At 41.1% G+C, this 22,379-nt stretch overlaps 2 protein-coding genes and 1 pseudogene across 6 annotated transcripts in view; 1 reads left to right on the top strand and 2 right to left on the bottom strand.

The window, feature by feature from the left end:
- DOCK8 (dedicator of cytokinesis 8) overlaps window positions 1-22,379 on the bottom strand; it is a 220,156-nt gene that overhangs the window by 85,484 nt on the left and 112,293 nt on the right. For all 4 annotated transcript variants that reach the window (XM_037165574.2, XM_037165576.2, XM_037165575.2 and 1 more), the window contains 2 exons: window positions 21,353-21,446; window positions 20,205-20,367 (listed from right to left, as the gene is read on the bottom strand). In XM_037165574.2, the coding sequence (XP_037021469.2) occupies window positions 20,205-20,367; window positions 21,353-21,446 (257 nt within the window). The remainder of the gene's footprint in view (window positions 1-20,204; window positions 20,368-21,352; window positions 21,447-22,379) is intronic.
- On the top strand, window positions 750-5,861 carry LOC119063997 (angiopoietin-related protein 3-like). 2 transcript variants are annotated; one of them, XM_037165579.2, is made up of 3 exons: window positions 753-1,351; window positions 3,964-4,074; window positions 5,430-5,861. In XM_037165579.2, the coding sequence occupies exons 1-3, from the start codon at window positions 875-877 to the stop codon at window positions 5,499-5,501; spliced, it is 660 nt and encodes a 219-aa protein (XP_037021474.2). In that variant the 5' UTR covers window positions 753-874; the 3' UTR covers window positions 5,502-5,861. The 2 variants fall into 2 exon arrangements, with proteins under 2 accessions (XP_053512136.1, XP_037021474.2); XM_053656161.1 differs by lacking the exon at window positions 3,964-4,074 and having other exon boundaries at window positions 750-1,351.
- Window positions 13,063-14,379, bottom strand: LOC119063996 (peptidyl-prolyl cis-trans isomerase D-like; annotated as a pseudogene).

The following is a 22,379-nucleotide window of genomic DNA, read 5'->3' as shown; positions in this document are numbered from 1 at the left end:
CAAGTGCAGAGCTGAGAGAATTTACAGGGAAGTGTTGAGAGAATTTAGTCCCACATCCCTTTCTGCAGGCTAGGAAACTGACTCCCAGGGTGGTTAAATAACTTTGCCTAAACACTTTTTTAGGAAGATGCATTTTCCCAAAAAATCATTATATTTCTTAATGGCAAATATGCTAAGTGACATGTTTTGTTAAATCTGCAGCTTTTGAAGACATGAATATAAATAAAATAATATTTTCTATTGGGAGGGAAGATACCTGCCTTCATGGGCCATAATCCATAGAGCCTAAAGCAGCTAAAAGTAATTATTAACAAACTGAGGAATAGGCTCATATATTTTATATGTGGTAAATTAAGGTCTCATATTGGCTAGAGAAAACCCTAAGAATTATACCTAGTGACTTTTGAGAGGATAGCCCATAACCAAAACAGGAATTACTTGGTATAACAGAATTATTTTGAAAGCTTCTTTAGGAACTATAGGTCCAGCGTGGATGCGAGGCAGTTGGTACACGCTCACCTTCCCCCAAGAAAAACTGTTTCTCCAGTCATATGCACCGCAACACAGAACAGAACATTTGGTATTTATCAACAATGTTCTTCCCAGAGCTGCTTCAGATGGCTTCTCTCGGTTACAAACTGTTTTGGAAACTCCACATTCTTTCCACTGATTCAGCAAAAGCCTCTTAACTAATTTATATCCTGCTATGATTTAGCAACTCCAGGAAGTCAGAGGTTAACTGGTGGGATTTAATCATTCTTAGATCAAGTCGTTGACCAAACTGTTTCTGTTCTTTACTGTCTTAGGATAGTCTTCTACTTTCTTTGCTGAAAACAGGTTATCCCAAGGGACCTTGAAATCTTTCAAAGCCATAATGAAAAAGGCATCAGTTTGGTTCCTCCTCAGCTTAGCCTATTCTTTATCCAGTGCAAAGAAACAAAGAGAATGTCATGCTCCTGCCACTTATTCCCAAGATGACATCAATATTCTCTCCCAGGGGCTTCTACAGCTTGGAATGGAGCTCAAGATGCAAGTGAGCAACAGCAAAAACCACACTGGCCACCTGTTTAAACAACTGGACACGCTGAACACCTCTTTAGTCGAGCTTCTAACTCAAGTTAGCCGGCAGGAGAGAAAGGGCGAAGACCTGGAGAGGAGAGCTGAGCAGCTCGACAGGAGGAGTGAAGGCCTCCGTCAGCTGGTCGCTGAGCTCCAGCATCAGCTGGTGGTGGGAATACAGTGCAGAGAGAAACTCAGTGAGAGGCTGGAACTGCTGGAGCGGAAGATGGAGGATGCTGTGCTCCTCAAGGCAGATGGGCTCTCCCTGACACAGGTGATGGACGCCATCATGGTGAGTAGACCATTATGATATTTTACTTGACTATTATTTTATTGGAAATGAAATATTTTTAATATTATTATCACTATTTTAAATAGAAATATCATCCTCTTGCCAAATAGACCCCAAAGGAAGATCATGACAGGAGTTACTTCTGCCATGAGAAAGCCTGGTCAAGAAGAGGGGCGATGCAGATTAACCCCACGTGATGCAAACGCTTATTTACCTTCCATTGCCGGTAATGGCAACCTCAACCAGGTTTTGAATAAAAGAAATTTGTGTCACTTGCTCCCAAGGAGTGGAGGGAAGAACACTCAGTCATGTCATAAAGCAAAAAGGTAGCTTTCTATTCTCTGAGAACATTTTACTTACAGAGCCTTGGGGTTCCCAACGAGAGACAAAGGATTAACTGTAGTTGTTCAAAGTCAAACAATCTTTGGTGCTTCTTATGTCCCTCTTTGAATGTGAGACTGAAGTGAATTAAATGGCCTGTACTCATTGCATCATGTTGAGTGAATATTCAGAATATAAAATGTTATCTATGGCAGGGCTGTAAATATCCCAAACCTGAATATTTGTGGATGGTCAGGGTTAGAAGATGATATGAGGAAATGAAAAAAGTAGATTTGATTTTGAAATGGAATTGGTGTCAGTTTTGGTTTTCTTTCTCTTATTTCAGTACAGAAGCTATAACAAGGTACTAATACCAAATAGATACTTTTTAAAAAACAAAATAAAAATTTGCTGATTTTGTGGCCTGTGGTATCTCCACTGTCTTTTGAATGTCAATAACACCCATAATTGAAGCTGCTGTTATATGAGGGAAGATGGGCTTGTATGGAGAGCTGTGATTAGTGGCCCTTACCAAATAGATAATGGGTGGAACAGTCCTTTTAAAAATTACAGAATGCTCTACAAATGTAAGGTGGACAAGTCAATTTCCTCACCTATATCAAAAAGATTGGGATTAAGTTTCAGTTCAGTGACACCTGACAAGTGCTTTGCTATAAACTGCAGAATATGACACAAAGGAGAAATATCTGCTTATCAGGACCGTGTAAAACTGCTGAGTAAACTTTAAAATATAATTCTAAACACTCTGCAGAACTATAAGGTCTTAATATATGAGGGGGAACCAAAAAAACCCTGTTATTATCTTTGGGAGGGTAGGCCCCTTGTAGTACAGGCTTCCCTGGCTAGGTGAGTGTTCTAGGAACCCATCTGTATCTGTGTACCAGCCGGTGCTGTTGTGAGAGGCTGGGTTCAGCTTCTGTGAATTTGTTTGAAGACTCTTTCAATACATTTACCCATTTTATGATAGGTGACTTACCAGAGCACCTGCCCAACCTGCACTGAGAATTTTACCAAAATGGCATGACCCCTGTACCTGACCCTCCCTATTCACCCAATCTCACCCCAAGGGACTTTTTTTGTTTCCCTGGATGAAAAAAGTCCATAAAGGAAAATATTTTGTTGATATGGAAGAGATGAAACAAAAAATGGCAGAAGCACAAAAAGGCATAAAAATGACAAGTTCAAAATCTGCTTTGAGCAGAGGAAAAAATGTCTCAATAGGTGTATTGCATCCAGTGGAGAGTACTTTGTAGGTGACTGAAGTTTAAACATGTAAGAATAAATACACACGTTTCAAAGAATAAATTCTAGGGTTGGGGGCGTCCCCTTGTGTGTCGCTTAGGGAATCCATCAGTGCCTCTGGGTGTCTCTCTCCACCCCTCCCTCGCTTTCTGTCTCCGACTCTCCGCGTCTGCCCATCTGTCTCTAACCTGCGTTCGTGTCTGCCTCTGCCTCTCTGCCTGTCTGTCTACCCCAGTCTCTCTTTTTCTCGGGTATGCCCTCTCCCATCTCTCTCTCACGGCCCCTCGGAAAATGACAAAATGATCTTCCTCCGGGGCCAGCTAGTCACTGCAATCCACTTTGTCACCACTTTGCAAGTGTCCAACGAGTTCCCCCTTGGAGCTGGGACGGGGTTGTGAACAAGGCTGTACTTCTCTCAGGTTGATCAACACAGAGCCTAAAGTCTATGGACTTTTACGACCCCACAAAAACATCTGAAATGTCCAAAAAGAATCAACTCCAAAACCCAAAAAGTAAAAGCTCGAAACCAAAATTCATGAAGTTTAAATTAAATGCTTAACAAACCCAACATTTTCACAATTAATTAACAATTCTACTGAATTTCACCTACAGATGTAAATCTCCCCACCATGCAACTTTATAGACTGTTATAAAACTATATATAAAATATTACAACAAACGAGGAAGTGGGTGCATCTTAATGTTTTAAATGACATGGTCGGTACTTTGGGGTTTAGGAAGGCCTTAAAATTTCCTTGGATGTAGATATCAGAAAGGGAGAAGATAAAATACCAAGAAATTGGTTGTTCTATTTTATTAGTGTTCTCATAGCTTGAGACACAAGTGATGGTTTGTGGCTGACCACAGGCAACATGCACAGGGTTGAAGCAGACAGGCTAGGAAATTAGTACCTGGTTCTGCTGATACAACTGCTAAAACAGCTTTATACAGAGAAAGCATGCCTACCTATTTTGGCAATTTCAAAATAATTTCTCTTCCTTTCCTTGTGTTTTAATACTCTCCTCTAGCCCTCTGTGCAAAGAGAGAGCCAAAGAACTGATGAACTATTTGGTGAAGTGAAAATGCAGCAAAAACAACCACACAAACGAGATACCCTCATTAAAAAACTCCGGGAAAAGGTTGGTGCCTCTTACCTCCTTCAGTGACTTGTTGGCAGCAGACGTAGATTCCAACAGGACAAAATTCAAATGCCTCTTAATATAGACAACATCTTACACTGATCTGGTGTGTTCTACTCAAGGATCACAAAGAAAATTGCAAATCTAGATCTAGTCTTTTAAGGCGCTTACGCAAAATGAGCAACTGAGGGGGTGGTTGTATTTATCATTCACATTCACTACCAGGAAAATTGACTTTAAATGTAATGACAACAAATAGCCAACATTATTTAATTCTCACTGAGTGGAGGCACTATTCTAATAGTAGCTAGTAGTACTCGTAACAGATTCTCCCATTAGCCCTATTAGGTAGACCATAGCACTGAGGTACAGAGAGGACTCGTGACTTGCCCAGGGTGATGCAGCTGGCACAGGGCAGTCAAAATCTGGGTTCTCTGAAGCTCACACTAGACCCAGTGCCCATAACCACTGCTAGTTCTAAGAACAACAGTAAACAGTACCTTTGGTCAACAATCAGATTCGCCAGAACATTATTACAATGTGGTCTTTTATTGTATTGTTTACAAGGGCAAAAGAAAGTCTCCCCAAACTACTTTGTTTTAAAATAAAGGTTTTTAAAAAAGGTTTGAAATAACACAGTTAAATTAGAAGATAAGAATAATTACTGTCCCTCAGTGTTAGATAGATGTTTAGATGTTTTAAATACATCAAATGCAAATTAAGTTAGAAATCTTAGAGCTCCATATTTGGTATATTCTGGAATCACCTAGAATACCTGCAAACCAAATATGGCTATGTATTTTCAAGTGGGGGCAGACTTTGTAAATGCACACTTACAATGAGCTAGGACTCTGTCACGCAAAGAATGGTCCAATGGGGGCTGCATCAGCATCAGTGGCACCTGGGGGCTGGTTAGTACGCACCACTGACCTGCTGAACCAGAACCTGCTTTTTAACAGCACCATGGGCAATACAGATGCACGTTGAAGTTTGAGAAGCACTGACCCCTGGTTTGTTTTTAATTTGGCTCACATATGAATCTTGTAGTTTGTTGTGTTTCCTTTTGCTTTGTTGGCTGCTAGGAAGCTCCAAGTCAAATTTGCAAGTGACTTTGTAAGGTATTGCCAAGGACGTAAAGATATATTCTGAGTATTAACCTTATCCAGGTTTAAATTGATTTCCCTGTCCTTATTTTCCTTTCACCCAGCAATTTTATGGCTTGTTTTACAATCTGTATAAGCCACCTTAGATACCTTTTAGAATGAGAAGGTTTATAAAAATGTAACACTAGCCCTGTCCTGTCTTGTCAGTCCATGGTCTAATGCCATGATTTGTGTTTATTTCTAATACTTTAGGTTAAATCAAAGCCCAAACCCACAAAGGAATCAGTGAAAACTGGAAACAAAAAGAACCCTACACACCCTTGATGTGTAGGGTGAAGAGGACATTCCAACTTCAAAATCAGAAAAAGAAAAACGAAGCACAAATCCTGTCTAGGCCACAAGTTGGAGTCCACCCAAGGCTGCCTGTCCTGGGAAATGACACAAGATTAGCAGGACGAACTGGGAGGCGGGGTGGGGGACAGTTATAAGCAGCAGCTTGCCCCGTAGTAACCTCTGTACTCTGTGGGCTAGGCTGTAATGTTTCTGTAAATGCTGGTGCTGTATTCTGAACTCTGGGGTCCTCTACCTCGCCCCAACAAAAAGTAAATGCGATTAAATGGGCAGAGACTCAATGTTACCAAATTGTTTAGAAGCACTACAATAAATGACTGAATATTCTCTCTATACATAGTCCTGTTATGTTTTTAAAAATGCACTCAAATGAGAGGGAGAAAAACAAATAGGAAGCCAGCAAACTCTCATATTGTACTCATTTTTGCAACACTCTTAAAGAGTTTGAAGGGAAAAACAATTCATTCTTTCTCAACCGAGGAACTACAATTTGAACATCAGATATGATATCTTTATATTGAATGGCTATTATTACTATTACTAATTTGTTTCAAACATGGACTAAAAGCTCACCTATCCTGTATTTGCAGAGTTCCTTTCCTATCACATCAATTCCCATTAATCCTCTTAAGAAAGGGCTTGGAAAACTAGCTTTCCTCCTTTTAAATAAGCAGCACCTCAAGCTGGGGCAGAGAAAATATTCCCTTTTAGAAACAAGTAGAAGCATCGGAGCACTCCTTAAAACTCACTTGTGTAAGAAAAGTCTAACTACTTTTTAAAAATATATTTTTGTAAAGATTTTACTAATTTACTTTTTTTTGAGAGAGAGGGCAAAGGAGAGAGAGAGGGAAAGAAACATCGACGGGTGAGAGATACATTGATTGGTTGCCTCTCACACGCCCCCAACTGAGTACCTGGATACCAGGTGGGTGCCCTGACTGGGAACTGAACTGGCGACTGTTTGGTTTGCAGGCCCGCACATGAGGATCCACCAAGCCACACCAGCCAGGACCAAACTACTTTTCAATAGCAAAAGACCCAAAGGGAAAGTTGGGCTGTTTACAATCTTAGGTCTTATCTGGTTTAGAGTTCCATGGAAAAGAATCACAAATCATAAACATTTGAAACCTGCTGGAGAAAACTGACTAATTTAAGAAAAAAAATCTCTAACTTTGTTTGACACTTCTTAAAAAACCATACTTGGTTGAATATAAACTGTAATTGAAAAGGGGAATTAAACCATTCTTTGTTGAACTGACATTTTATGAATTCAGAGATCCCTGTTACTGAGTATTCTTTTGAAACACTGCGGATATAACGTATTGTTTTATATATCACTCACTCTCATCTCGGTATGAATTAGTTTACTCGGTTCCTTTCCTTCGTACAAAGAGGATGGGTTTACGGACTGCAGGCGTGAGTGGAGAAGGGGATAAAGGAGGACGAAGTAATTACTCATCACGAGGCACTGCTCTGGGGAAGATGGGGATGCTTCGGGGGTCAAGGAGAGTGACAAAGCAAGGCAGATGAGAAGGTACCCAAATTCAATTTTTTTTACGCCATAATTTTTTCTAAAACTTTAAAAAACTTGACACTAACAAAATAGTCGAAAGGTTCTCTGGATAACGGCCTTTCTTCCAGTCCCCAGCTATCTTCCTGGAACGCATGATGTGGTTTTAAGGTCTAAGCTATCTGGATGTTCTCTGTGATCCCCACACAGGGAAGACTCAGCATTTGTTAAATAGATCGAGTTTGAGTTTGTTTTATTAGAACCCCTTTTCAATGGGGTTTTTTGGTGACTAGAAAATATGTAGAAGGAATGTATTTTATTCTACATGGACAAAGGCTGAAACTACTTTAGCAATATACATTTTAGATGTTCTGCAAAACTTACCCTTCCACAGCTACATTTTCCATTTCACTCAGAGGACTTAAAAATTTTTTTTGTTTGTTTTTAAAGGGTCCCTCCTTCCTTCCTTCCTTCCAAGATTTTACTTATTTTTAGAGAGGAGAAAACAGGGAGAAAGAGAGGGAGAGAAACATCAATGACTGGTTGCCTCTCACGTGTCCTCTACTGGGGACCTGGCCTGCAACCCAGGCATGTGCCCTAGAATAGGAATCAAACAGGCAACCTTTTGGTTCACAGGCTGGCACTCAATTCACTGAGCCATACCAGCCACAGCTCACTCAGAGGACTCTATATATGCATATAGATTTACAGATCCTTGGGAGGTGAGTGTAGGGTGTTACAGAGAGTGGGGTAGGTAAGGTGCTTGGGTGCCAAGCAAGGGGATAAATGATCCCATTCCTTAGAAAACCATTCAGGGTTTTCTTCTATTACTTGGAATCTAAGAAAAGTTAGGACATCTGCTGTAACACAGGTGAAAAAATAATTTTCCCCTGCACTGTAGACTTGTTTCTGCGGAGTGTGGGTTAGTGAGGGGTTGGCGTAGGCTCACTTTTCACCATTGAGAATCTGTCAAGAAGCAGTTATTTTCCTATCAGGGAGTGAAATATTGCACACGTCCTAGAAACATACCAGGCCGACTATTAACCCTTCCATGGAGAGCCCTGTCCTCAGCATCCACAGACATAACCCCCTTCCTTGACTCACTCTCCTAACTCCCCACACTCCTGCAAGTTCACACGACTGGAGCACCCCAAATTTGTACAGGTTGTTTAAGGACTGAGGTTGCAGCTTCTAAGATGTCTCCCAGTGATCCCACCTCCTAATATTCTTAGGATTAAAAAAGATTCTGAAGTCTAATTTCTCTCTTTCTTTCTTTCAATGAAGCCAACTAGCATGTTATGAGTTTCCCTATGGAGAGACTAATACAGCAAGGAATTTAAGGAGGCCTCTTGCCAATAGCTAGTAAGGAACTGAGGCCCTTAGCCCAGCAGTCCAAAAGGAACTGAATCTTGTCAACAACCACAAGAGTGAGCTTGAAAGCAAATCCTCCTCTATTTGACCCTTAGGGTCATCATGGCCCTGGCTGACATCTTGACAGTGGCCTTTTGAGTCAGAGGCACCCAGCTAAGCCACACCTGGGTAGCCCATGGAAACTGTGAGGTGATCATTGTTTGCTGTTCGAAGCTGCAAAGGTTTTTGTTACACAGCAAGAATTAATACATTGAAAAATTATATGTCAGGTATTCAGTGAGAGTTGAACATGCAATTTCCTTGAAAAACGACTTTACCTTGTAAAATTTTTCCTTTTAACTAATTCCCAAGGTTATTCTCCTGGACTGAGGAATACAGTATAACAAGTAGCTTTAGAAAACAGTCTTAATATCAAAAATAGCCTCTTTGGAGTCAATCCAACCTGCCACTAAGTATAAAAACTGAGAACTAAAAGAAATAATTGGGGGGGGTACTATTTTGATTTTATTAACCAAATTAACTAACACCTTCTAAAGAGGCGGTGACAGATAAAAATAATAAGAGAATGCTAAACAGTGCCTCCCACAAACATACTTTCTTCTCCCTAAAACAACAAATTTTAATGAAAGCCTCCTCAAGTGAAAACAAAGCATACATTGCAATATTTGGTTTTGTAAAAGAACAAAAGCTCAAGTTTAAAGATATTGTTTTGATGCTAATCTTGACAGGGCTGCATGTTTGAAAAGATCACCAGTCAGAATTGTCACATGGATGACTGATTGAACCAACCTGTGTGTTCTTTTAAGGGACGGAGGGAGCACATTTTTCCAGGCTCTGCAAATAGTTTCCTAAAACAAATCTGCCAGCTAAGAAAAACACATACACATACAGAAAATTTCCAATTTTTGCTCTTGTGGAAGACGACTTGTGTTTTTCTTTTGGTTTGGGGTAGAGCCTTTATTAGTCTTCTAACCATTAAAAAACAGCCAATGAATAAGTCAATATTATTCATTAATATGCTTGCTTGATCATTCCTGATGTTTTAACATTGATTGTTAGCTGCTTTGGTGTGGGTTGGAGAAGAAAGTATGGAATCAGAAGAAACAGCAGGCTTACTAAGAGTGAATTGTCCTGACACCCCCACTACCTGTAGAAACATATGCCTGCTTTGGGTACTTGACAGGAGAGAAGTCTTGTCCGGGTTTTGGAGGTAGTTTCAAAATACTATAGGGAAGGGGGTTGGGGAGCCCAACTGTTATGAGTTTACTTTCTCACAAACTATGGGCAGACCACTAGTTTGATGTTTGACCTCAACAAAAAAGGAAGCAGCCATTGATCAAGCCTCCACCCATGGGTTGGGTGATTATTAGAGTGAAAGAAAACCTGTCCAAGGAAAATGAATCACCTCCCTTCTCTCTTCCTCACCCCAGTAAGAATAACTCACTTATGTTATGAAAGAATTACAGTAGCATCTGAGTGTCCTGGATGGTGTATACATTGGCAGCCTTAGGCTCAACATCTGTGAAATAAAAAGTTTTGCAACCAGGACATGTAAAGGCTGAGGATGCAAGAAGAGAACAGAACTCTGAGCTTGAGGCAAGCCCAGCTTGAGGAGCACAGGGAGCTCTCTGCAAAGGTGGGCTGAGGGGAGGCCAAGTTCTCACCTTGACAACAGTGGGAGTGAAGGGAAGGACAAGTAAGCTCAGAGGACATTTCAGAGAGGGAAAGGAATAGAATAAAATTAGTTGAAGAAGAATTCCTATGTTCCTGCTCTGGGAGGCAAACTTACCCAATTCTGATCTAGAAAATGAGTCAGAATTCTAAGGTGTCTGAGTTTGACTTCTTTTTCATCTTCTCAAAAGTGAGACACAGTTTATGATATATTTGTGCATGCCATCTTTGAGGACATTAATTGGCACCTTGACATAACAGAAATCTAAATCTATTAATAAGTAAGGAAACTGGTCTGCTTCCCATCTGTGAGCCCCTGGAGGGAACTTTGACAGGAGAGAAAACCCCACGCATGTCACCCCACCAGCAAGTGGACTGATACGAAAGGAACCACAGGCTTGGTTTCAAAAACTGTAACTCTAGGAGAAGCTGATAAGTGATGTTCTTATTGCTAAATGTAAAATTTTTAGCATAGAGATCTTATAAAAATCATTTAAATTAGCCAATAGTTTGAGTTCCTCTAATTTTATCCTTATTAAACCATAATATTTATATTTCCACATGGTTGCATGGATCTCAGTTTACAAATGTGAAGATTTTCAAACAAAGAACATAAAACAAATGAGGTGGAACCAGATGGTTTTGGAAATTTTATAAGCTTTCTGGTATTTAGGCTAGTGGATAAATGAAATTCATTTTCAATTGTAAAAAAAAAATACATGATATCCAATTGATTTGCCATGGTTTTTTTTTTAAGAATTACCTTATTACGTTGTCCCAACATAGTCCTTCCCTACTCATAGTTCTCTTGCACTTTGTGAAGTGAGACTAGAATGCGTTGCCTCCATCCAAACCCACTTTTCCCTTGGGAAGATGGGGACAGTGACACAGGATCTACTGTTTTGCCCAGAGCATTCTGACTCGTGCTGAGAGGGGCCAAGGGCAGCCTGTCTGAGGCCTCAAAACCACAGGACACCCACTGACAGCTGTTAAAGGGCCTCTGCTTTAGAGATGGCCAAACAGTTCGTAGGAGGAGCGGATGAATGCTGATCTTTGGGCCACCAATACCGTACACAGGAAAGCCAGAGCTAAGAATGAAAAACCAGAAAAGCAGAGACGATATCCTCCCTCCCATCAAGTGGTAAAAGAAATAAGAGGGAACAGTTGCCTGAGGGATATCTCACCAGAAAACAAGCTACTTCAAAGAACTAATTTTAAAATAATAATTAAAAAACTAACAAAAGCATAGAAATCAAAGAAAGAAGGCTTTTTTCAATTTTAGGGGGCTCCTTCTTATCTGAGCAAACTATTCATCATCATAACCAAACACAAGCCCAGATCTGCCTTACTTTTATCACCACTTATATTGCTTCTGCCACCAACCAACTCCAAACCCATGAAAAAACAGGATATTTCATGACTCTTCATGCTGAATTCTATGTAAAGAACCTATGAATGAAATGACATCTGCCATCATTAAGTGGATAGAGCAGATTCTTTTTAGGACAGTTGTTTATAGGCAGTAACAGTGGGATCAAAATGAATGAGTGTAATGTGGGGCCGTGGCTTGTGGAGACAGTGATACAAATGTTCCCAGAACCTCCTTAGCACTATTTCAATTCTGTATATGAGTCGGGATTGGTCCATGTGCATACAGTGAAGAACGCCTCCCAGAAATGAGATTTCACTCTCTGTCTGCACCACAGAATACAGATCTCCACTACATCTTCCAAAAAGTTCCAGATGACTTGACTAACAAAAGAAGGCAGAAGCTGACTCCTTTCAGAAGGTGAAAATAAAATCCTTTGCAAAAATCCACAACAGTGCTCTCTTTGGGATACTGGAACACTTTTTGGTGATTTTTTTTAATTGCAAAAAAAAAGAGCAAGGAAATAAAATGTGTTTTCCTTCATTAAAAGCACAACTCTCTTTGTAGCAGGAAATAGCAAATTGTGCCTGAAATCTAGAAAGTGGACAAATTGTGCCCTCCAGTGGCTGAAAGGATTCACTGTGTAAAACCTGCAATTGTTAACTAAGCAATCTTAGGTATCAGGCTTATCCTGAATTTTTCATTTTTATAGAAAAAAAGAAGGATGACCGAGTTTTGGAGCAGGGTATCAGGGAAGTGGGAGCTGTGCTCCTGAGAGTACTGGTGTTATTGAGACCAACTTGCCACAGCAGAGTTGAGTACAGGGAAGTAATGATCTGGATAATCCAGGCAACAGGAATCACTTTGCCTTTGTCTCCACTACTTGACTAATTCAAAAGATTTTATTTTGCCCGGGCTGCACTGCTGTTCTTAAATTAAGTACTTGTTCATAATAAGCTTCGTGTTCCATAAGCAACTGTTTGCTAAGCTTAAAACTAAGTTCTTTAAAGGGTGAAAAGTAGGAATTTATCCAAGAAATATGCTTGCATATGTGTGAAAGACTCTATAAGATTTTTCATTGTAACTTCATTTGTAATATCAACAGTTGGCTGCAGCGTAGATGCTCATCATTATAGGGTTAAATGTATCATGACACATCATATCATGAGATTTGGGGCAGCTGTTAAATAAAGCTGGAGTCAGTTCTACCCATGCACATAAACTGCTCTCCGTACTACAGTGTTTAGTGAACAATCGAGGTTCAGAGCAGTGAGACGGCTGCGCTGCACTTCCACTGTGAAAGGAAACACGCAGGGCTATGCTGGCACATACGTAAGTCGTTTCTGGAAGGACACACAGGAAACGAATTTTTTAAATGGCTGTGTCCAATCATCAAAAGTAGGATTCAGCTGTGGAATTTACATGGGTTTTTTTAATCTATTTTGTTCATTAGTATTTCTCTAGAGTTTAGAATAAGGGCCAGCACATTATACACACTAAATAATATCTGTGGAATAAATAAATGAGTAAAATCAAATATTCAAATATATATATATCATTGTGTGTGTGTGTTTGTGTGTGTAATCTTCAAGGAGGAGACCTGGATGGCTGAAGGTCAAGAATCGGAGGGAAAACTTTCACTCTGGTTTTGTTTTGTTTTAAGTTTGTAACACTTATGAGTGAACAGATATCAGTATTTCTAAACTGTAAACAATGGGAACTGAACTATCAAAGGAAATACATTAAAGAACATATATATTAGACAAAAACCCTTCAATTTTCTCATTGCCGTTATACATCAATGTGTAATATTTAAGTATAACTGAATTCTTTATTAAGCAAACATTTTTGCATATGCTGCCTTCTCTTTTTCTTTCTGTGCCTTTATATTTTGTTTAACTTTCAGCAATTCTGCCTGGATAGCTTTATCTTCTGGTGCTAACTCCTGAGCTTTCTTAAGATCAGCCAATGCTTGGTCACCTTCTTTTAGTCCTTGCCATCCTTGAGCTGTACGGTACAGTGCTTTGGTATTTGATGGGTCCACTTCAACAGCCTCCAAACAACGGTCAGTTGCCATCTTCGGTTTACAAGCACCAATATTCAGCATGCAGCTTAAAGCTACAGGTTGCAGCTTGAATCTATCTACTCACTCACTTATAGCCTTTGAACCTTCCATGTATCTTAAAACCCTTGAATATTTTTTAGTGACCATCTCCCAGTTCTGGGATTTGAAAAAAGTATTTCCAATGTTTTAAAATCTTACTTTATTAATAATGTTTTATCTACATTTAAAAAATCTGTATCTGCATCCTGGGGGAAATCTGGATACCCGTTACGAGAACCATCTTCTGGGAATATTCCCCAGTCGGCCCCCTCCCTTCAATTCTCCACATTCTGCAATAACATGCAATTTGGCAGGTTTTTCAACTGTCACTTCTATATTTTTCAGAATTCTTGCCACACCCACTCCTTTAGTTACTTGGCCAAATACCATATTTCCCATCCAAATGAGGAGTCAGAATTGTGGTGATAAAGAACTGAGGACAATCTGTGCTGCTGCCTGCATTTGCCATGCCCAATAAACCCTCCCCGTCATGCTTATAGCAGAAATTCTCATCTTCAAACTTTTTGCCATAAATACTTTCCCCACTTGTCCCATTCTGGTTTGAGAAGCCTGCATCCTCAATCATACATTTCTTAATAATTTGATGGAATGGGCATCTTTTCAAATGGAGAGGTTTCCCAGTGGTGGGTCCAATGCCTTTTTCTCCTGTACACAATGCACCAAAGTTTTCTGCAGTTTTGGGTACAATATCAGCAAACAATTCTAAGACAATTCAACCAACTCCCTCACCCTCGATGTCCATGTCAAAGAAGACTCAGGGGTTACTGGGGTTGGAGGGCTTAGCCTCGGGGGATGGGTATGACATTTTGACTTGCAGATGCTTTTGGAAACAGACCCAGAGCACCTCGTGGCCACCTGGTAGCTCACACTCTGTTTTGTTCTTTGATAAATTTAACCATTAGAATAAGCTACCTAATCCAAAATAAACTTCAAACAACTAGAGAAACAAATAAGAATGGGGAGTTATTATTTTGATAATTATTTAAGTAAGGCATTGCTTTGATAGTGATTCAGACCAGGGTTAAACACTTCAGAAATGACCAGCGTTAATTAGCAATGACACTGGAGCACTTACAGCATCTGAGGGACAATACTCCGTACAAAACTGTCCTCATGTGAAGAGGTTTTCTGCCGTGTTATAGATTCTTGATAAACAAGTGCTTGCTCTTGGCCTATCCATCTCGCCTGATCTCCCTGCATATGCTGGGACTGCTTCTCAAGTCAGGTGGATGATGTCGCGTGACCCTCTTTCTTGTGTCCGGCAGCTGAAGTCACTGTGAACCTCTGTGTGACTCCATAGATTGGAAGATCTCACTGGGAGGGACTCCATAAAAGGGAGGGGGAGGCTTTGATTCTTAAAGGAGGCCCAAGGCCCTGGGCCGGACCTCCTGAAAGGGAGTCTCCAGGTAGGTAAGTCTCCAAGATGGACATCTGTATTTTTATAAAGCTCCACAACAGACTCTGAGGCACAGCCACCTTTGCCCTCCCCCACCCCCTTGCCCACAGAGTGAGAAGATCCAGTCTGGACACACAGCCAACTGGGCTCCAATGGGGAGCCCATTTCCTTGGACAAAATAAAGTCCCTCTCAAGGTCAGCTTCCATTCCCTGTGCCCCAACTCCTTCCTAACCACTGCATCCAGAATTATTTCCAGCTCACACTCTTCCTTAGAAATCCTATTCTTTCCATGAGAACTTGCAAGTATTCATTCAAGATCAGCTTGCACATTTATTTAGTCTATGCCAGGCTGGCAATATTCCTTAAACCTCCCCTGTGACGTGGGAGGCACCTCTCTATCAAACCAGTTATCAGGCAAGCTTTGAGAAAGTAGGCTTTCGGTCTGAGAACATTCATCTGAATACGAGGAGGCCTGAAAACAGCTAATTATCCACCAGAGGAATCATGTTCTAACTGATAGGCCTGTTCTCGGTGAGCACAGTCCTCCACGGCAAGTCTGATCACTGGTTAAAGAGACCTCAGAGGCTCTCGGGGCCTGGGACGAGAAATGGAAACACACTTCATGTGGTTTCCCCTAATGTAACCACCAGTTAAAGGGATGGAAAGGAGCTTGACGAGCTCATTACAACCTCAGCCCCTGTGATCTCTGTACATGACCCCGGTGGCAGCCACGGGATAAAATGCCTTTCAAGGTCTCACTAGGCCTTGGCCCCAGGCTGTGCTGTTTTCATTCTGCCCCCAGCAGAAGGCAGCTGGAGTCTCCATTATCAGCTGCTGGGCCGCATGGAAAATAAGTCCAAACGTGTTCCCAGCTAACAACTAGCGTTTTCTTAATCTGGGTGTGGAGAAAGGGATGCTGAATTCAGATGTGGGGATCCTATTTAGCTACCTAATTTTTCCAGCTGTTCTGCTCTACTTACGGAATTCCTGTCCTCTGTGGTTTCCCAAAAGCTCCTGCCTGGGTCTGTTTCGGGGAACACTGGTCTGGTTCCATGCCTGTAACCCACTGAGGTGGCACACGGCACAGCAGAGGGGTCCCCGGACTGGGAGATGCATGCTGGCCATTCCTGGGATGAGCACTTCTGGCTCTAGAAGTTCCCTTAGAGAAGTTGCTTGTTTTATACTGACCAGCCCTCGATGGTGCAGGGGATGTTTCTGAGTCCAGCACAGTTCTCCTGTAACTGATCTAGATTGCTCCTTACAGCAATAAGAATAAGGTCAGCATCCACAGAGGACATAATGGGAACGGTGCCTCTTGTGGTACAACATGGTGACCATGGCTGAGGGCACCAGATTTGGGGGGGGGGGGCAATCAGAGGAGGCATCTGAAGAGGTAGGAGAACAGGGAGACTGAGGGAAGGCAGTTTTGGGCTCTCCTAAGCCAATTTTGTTTGAGGTTCCATGGGAGTTGCTCCTTTAAGAGAGATAAAGTAACTTGAGTTCTACTCAGTGGGTGTTAAATTGAAATTTCACCCATATTACAATCCTGTAATGTGTGACTCTGGCCACCACTCACACTTATGACCGGACAACATCTGCCATTAGATCCATAATAATTCCCCCCACCCAAGGGAGCTCTGCACTTTATGTGAAAAGTACACAAATTTGAACTTTGAATCCTGGCTTTGTCACTGAAGGCAACCCTTCCTTGGCCTAAGAGGTATATGCTTCATAACTTCCAAATAGATCAAATTTTTATAAGTCAAATCATATTTTATATTCATTAGGTGAATTCTCTATCAAAAAATATTCATGAGTTTATCTGCTCCATAAATCTTAATTTTCACTGGTTGGATTTCCTGAAAGGGATATAGCTTTGACCAGGATTGGCGTCCTGGAAGTAGCAATGCAGTTACCCTACTTACTAACCCCTTAGAACAATGTCCAGAGTTCAACTCAGTTGAAGGTAAGCTTTCCGAAATGAAATAGGGACTGCTGTCCCCACTGGAATAATACTCTCGGGAGAGATAAGGCATTAGGCCATATCTAACATTGATATCATAATGCAGATAAATTAAAAGACTGCTGCTTGAAAAGAGACTTTGATTTGCAGGCAGGACAGGGTAGAAAAGCCATGAAGTACAGGGGGATGGCAAGGAACAAAAAGAAGGAAAAAGTGACAGAAATGAGAAGACTGGATCATCCAAGGCAAAATGAGCCAACCTGCCTATCTGGCCGGGGTTCAGACCCGCCTGGAGTTGCGCGCGTCCACTCTGTGAGACAGAAGTGGAGGTGCAGGAAAAGGGGGAGTTACCCTGGACTGGTTACTGTGAAGACCAACCCAAACTAAACCACTACAAATCATGCGAGGCCTGGAGAAGAAATATTAAAAATTTAACAACAGCACGGGAGATTTAGACAAGATGCTCTCTAAACTCCTTGAACTTTTCATGTAGTAAGATTCTGAACCAACTTCACTACAACTCTTGTTCCTTAAACAAGGTTTAAAATATGGTTCGCTGGGAGCCAATAGAAGCTTCTACAGCCAAACTGGAGGAAAGTGTTTTTTTCTGCCATTCCAAAGGGTAGGAACCTAGGTTTTAACAGGTGGCTTTGGCATTTTTATAGGGTACAGAACAGCTTAAAGAATATCCACTTTGCACTCGTGGGTCCATTTCTCATGAAGCCATGTTGGATGCAGAGTGATCCTCCCAGACTCGCTCTCTTTAGCACTCCTGCCTTTCTGAGCCCACTCCTGCCTTTCTGAGCCCACTCCTGCCTTCCTGAGCCCACTCCTGCCTTTCTGAGCCCACTCCTGCCTTCCTGAGCCCACTCTTGCCTTCCTGAGCCCACTCCTGCCTTTCTGAGCCGTCTGGCGTGCTAATGCATTCTGAGCCCCGCTGTGATGCAATTAAGGGTAATGTTTGCAGCAAGGAGTGGAGAGTTGTAAATGCTTCCCATGGGTGATTAAATGCTGAGGGGAAGTTGAATAACTATAGAATTCATTTAGTGAAAGCTTATTCCAATTCCACAAGCATTTTCCCCCAATTATGGGTTAGAGTTTCTAAAGATACAAACACAGCATCCATAAGCAAACGTTTTTATGCCTTCATCGCCCTCAAGGGAATGACAGCTGAAACAACTACATCCCAGGAATGTTTATTTATCTAGGAGGGGGACCTGGGTTTAGTCTGTATTTAAGGATTGAGGATGGAAAACGGAGAGCCGCTTCAGAGAGGATTACATGGGGGAGATGGAACTTCACCAACACTGAAAGGAAGAGCTTCATTTCTAACTGTGTGGATGGCTGTTTGTATTTCTCACCGTAGTTTTTGACCTCAGTGAACCACACACTTCTACCTCGGCTCAATTTTGTGCATCTGGAAATGTGGAAGTGGGCGTGTTTGGGTTGGGTGAGTTCTGGAAGCTTTTGCATTGCAGTCCCGCAGCCACATACACCAGACTGGACAGTGCGGGGGAGGGTCTGGGGGACTCACAACTCCCTGACACTGCTGGAAGGATTGCACACTGGCACAGAGTTGGAAAACAGTGACGGTGTAAATAAAACTTAAAATACCTATCACTTGTGACCCAATAACTTCACTTTTAGGCTTATTCCTTAGGAAAACGTTTACGCATAGGCCCAGAGGCAAAGACAGAAACTCTCACTGGACAGCGCTGGTAAGAGCCCCACACTGGAAAAACGCATAAATGTCTACCAGTTTTAAAAAAAAAAAACAACGAATAATTTCTCTTTACACAAAGGAATATTATATAGCAGTTTAAAATGATGACAAAGCTCTATAAAAATCAATATTAATACTTCTAAATACAAGCTGTCAAGTAATTCCTATTATTAAATTTCTGAAAATCTAAGTAACTACAAAGGATAATGACTGTAACTGTGTGTAACATATTGAATCAATAAAATTCATGAGTCCACAGTAATACTCAAACAAAAAAGAAAAAATCCCACTGTTGGATGAAAATCCCAGTGAGCACAGAGTGTACAGCCATAGGTGGACACTTAAAGAGAATATAAAGCCCTGCCCAGTGTGGCTCAGGTGGTTGAAAGGTCTCCACCTGCCTAGCTGCGGCCTTGGTGCCCATTCAAGGAGAGTACGAGAGGCAACCCATGAGTGTTTCTCTCTCATATTGATGTTTCTCTTCCTCTCTATCTCCCTGCCTTTCTCTCTCTCAAATAAGTAAATAAATAATGAATGTTCTTCACTAAATAAATAATAAATAATTCTTTAAAAAAAAACTAATATAAAAACGATACCACTGGGTGCTCACAGGTACGTATATGCGTATGTGCCCATGCATGTAAAACAGGGGAAAAGGGCAGACAGGCCACACACAGGCTCGTCGCGGGTGCTCTGCAGGCGGAAGTCCATGACGAGCGGCTGGGGGCAAAGCAGGCTGCAACTTAGTCAGTACAGTTGTGCACACACACACACAGTGTCGTTTCCAGACGGTGGAGAAAAGGTGATGGTTACAGCATTCTTCTCTGCATTAAAAAAATCTTCTTAAAAGCAATGGCTTTGACAGATGTATGTTGACAAGTTCCCTCCCGGCCCCAAGTAAAGGCCTCGGAGAGATGGAAGCAGCCTACCCTTTCGGTCTTTACTGTCTAGCTTCATGCTGTCCAAGGGTGGCGACCTGCTGCTTACAGCTACTTAACTTGAAATTCAAATTAATTAAAGTTAAATAAAACTAAAATTTCAGTTCCTCCATTGCCCTAGCTACCTTTCAAATGCTTCATAGTCACATGTGGCTGGTAGCTATTATATTGGGCAGCTAATAATATATTATATTATATATCATAGAGGACATTTCTATTGTTGCTACACATTTTATTGGACACAGCTGGTCTCAAGGTAGAATCCCGTATTATAGATACCAAGAACATTTTTGGTCCCGCTGCTTTTCCCCTAATACATTCTGATGCACATAACAAAGCCAAGGTAATGATTAGGAGGATTTTTTTAATTTCTGGAAGGAATATACCCGGTATAATCCTAAATTCCAATTATGACTAATGTAACACTTTCTTGTTAAAGAAAATTAGATAGTCATTTCTAGAAAGAAATCTATTCAATTATCTATACTTAGGTAAACATAATTTCCCCCAAAACTTAGTAGGAAGGTAGATCAAAGGGTGATGAAGACATTATGCAAACAAGACTGTGAATTTGGGTTCAGTGGTTTCCCAAGAGCCTTTGTTTCTTACCTGTACACAGTGTGAGGGACGTATACCTCCCGTATCGGAAATTCCAAAATCTCTTTGTGTAGACGTGTCCGGTTTTCAGAGACGGGTTTCACTGGCAGTAGTTCAGGAGTCAGACAACTACTGATTACCTCTGACGCTGGAGAAATATCCACTCTAAGCAAGCCTGAAGACAGAAAACAGGACTGCTTTACTGAAGACACTGTCATGTACAAAGGAATCAAGAAGGACTACTGGAGTGTATTTCTCTCATGAAAATAAGGATGAGTTGTGGGAGTGTGTGGGAGTTTTGCAATTCCCAGCTAATTTCCCATAGCTGGATAAAAAGCAGGTCATGACAACTTCTGAGATTTAGTTTCTAGAAATTAAAAAGGAAAAAATTGTAGAATGGGTAGAAATGGATGAGGGGATTTTAAAATTTCCTTGCAGAACTATCATGCTGTAATAGTACATATGTAAGTAAATATTGGTGGTTTTCGAACTGGGTTCTCCGGTACCTGGGGCGCTGGAGAAGTGCTTCGGAGCTGTTAAATGGAGGATAAAGAAGGTGTCTCACTTTCTACCAAAGCATCTCCTTTCATTTTTCTTTTTCTATTAAGAGGTTCATATAATCTTTTATATGATGAAAAAGGCTCCTATGTCCAATTACATATGATTAGCTGAGAAACCAGATCTAAAGTATGTTTTTTTTATAGAATCAAGCCTTTATTTTTTATTTTTATTTCTTTTTTATCCTCGCCTGAGAATATGCTTATTGATTTTAGAAAGAGGAGAAGGGAGGGAGAGAGAGGGAGAGAAATATCAATGCCAGAGAGAAACTTCAATCGTTTGCCTCTCATATATGCCCCAACCAGGGGTCAAACATAGGCATGCGCCCTGACCAGGAATCAAGCCAGCAACCTGTCAGTTTACAGGACAATGCTCCAACCAACTGAGTCACACTGGCCAGGGCAGAATCAATTCTTTAATAGAACAGAAAATATTAATAGAATTTCCAGAAAAGTAGATCAATTCCTACTCAACTCCTGATGTAAAATCCCACATTTTATCTGGTAAACATAATTTTATAAATTATACCATTAGACGAATAATGTGTCTAATTATAAATGGCTTTGGCACAGCTTAAGAGGATAAAGACAAGTCATCCACACCTGGAATTGACTTGACTCTTCTCTGTAAGGATGAAGACCTCTTGTAGTCAGCTAAAAACTTGAATAAGTCTTCATCACTAAGGCGATCTCCCTCCTGCCAAGAAAAAAATTAGGGTTAGTATAGACATACCATTGCCTGCTGGCATAGGGACCAATGATTTAAGGCAAGATTTTTATCTTTAAATTTCATTTTAGCATGTCTTTCATAGAAATCAGGGTTACGGGCAACGCCGAAGACACTTAGTCCAACCTCTTGTCCAACGCTCCTCCTCTACTGCTCCCTGACCTGCTGTCACTCAGCCTCTCATCACTCTTTCTGGGGGCGGGGCTTCTACTGTGTTCTGAGGAAGTCCGTTTGATCATTAGAAATCTCAGCCCAAAGTGTCTCCCCCTATAACTGAAGCTCACTGATGCTCGTTTTACTCCCTGGGATGATACAGATTAAGTTTACTTCCTTCTTCAAAGATTTGGAGATGGGGAAAGCATCTTTCTATTTTTTCCTATCCTCGTTTTTTTCGCGTTTGTCTTGGCTGAGGAGGCTGGGCATGACTACTCTGCCTACATGGGACAGACTGTCTACCAAGGGGTCCATGGGCAAGAGCTCTAACCCTCGCAACAGCCTGGTAAGGTAGGACGGTAGGTGTATCTTATTCCCAAGCACAGACGAGAAAACTCAGACTTAGTTAAGTCAAGTACTTTGTCCTCCCTCCCTACCAAGTTTATATAATTGGAAATATACCTGGAATATAAACCCTTCCAGTCCCATGCTATTATGTGGCATGGTACATAGACCCCTCAACATCCCTTCTGCATTTGAGGTTATTAACACAATCTCTTGAAATGCCCCATGAGGTCTGAGCTAGGGAAAGTTTTCTAAGACAGAGTCAAAGTCTAAAGTAGTTTTTTTGGTAGAAAAATACACATAATATAAAATTTACCATCTTAACCATTTCTGAGTGTTCAGTTCCTAGTGTTAAGTACATTTACATTGCTGTGCAACCAATCTCCAGAGCTCTCTCATCTTACA

The sequence above is a fragment of the Artibeus jamaicensis genome, unplaced genomic scaffold, assembly GCF_021234435.1.
Source record: "Artibeus jamaicensis isolate MK-2021 breed Jamaican fruit bat unplaced genomic scaffold, CSHL_Jam_final scaffold_1964, whole genome shotgun sequence".
Taxonomy (NCBI): domain Eukaryota; kingdom Metazoa; phylum Chordata; class Mammalia; order Chiroptera; family Phyllostomidae; genus Artibeus; species Artibeus jamaicensis.
The sequence above is the reverse complement of the archived record's forward strand: the minus strand, read 5'-3'. Positions and strand labels throughout refer to the sequence as shown.

Excerpts from the sequence above, each read along its gene's own strand:
- LOC119063997 (XM_037165579.2), top strand. The coding sequence starts at position 875 with ATGAAAAAGGCATCAGTTTGGTTCCTCCTCAGCTTAGCCTATTCTTTA. Across the intron at positions 1,352-3,963 it reads AGGTGATGGACGCCATCATG|CCCTCTGTGCAAAGAGAGAG; the intron begins GTGAGTAGACCA and ends ACTCTCCTCTAG. Across the intron at positions 4,075-5,429 it reads TTAAAAAACTCCGGGAAAAG|GTTAAATCAAAGCCCAAACC; the intron begins GTTGGTGCCTCT and ends CTAATACTTTAG.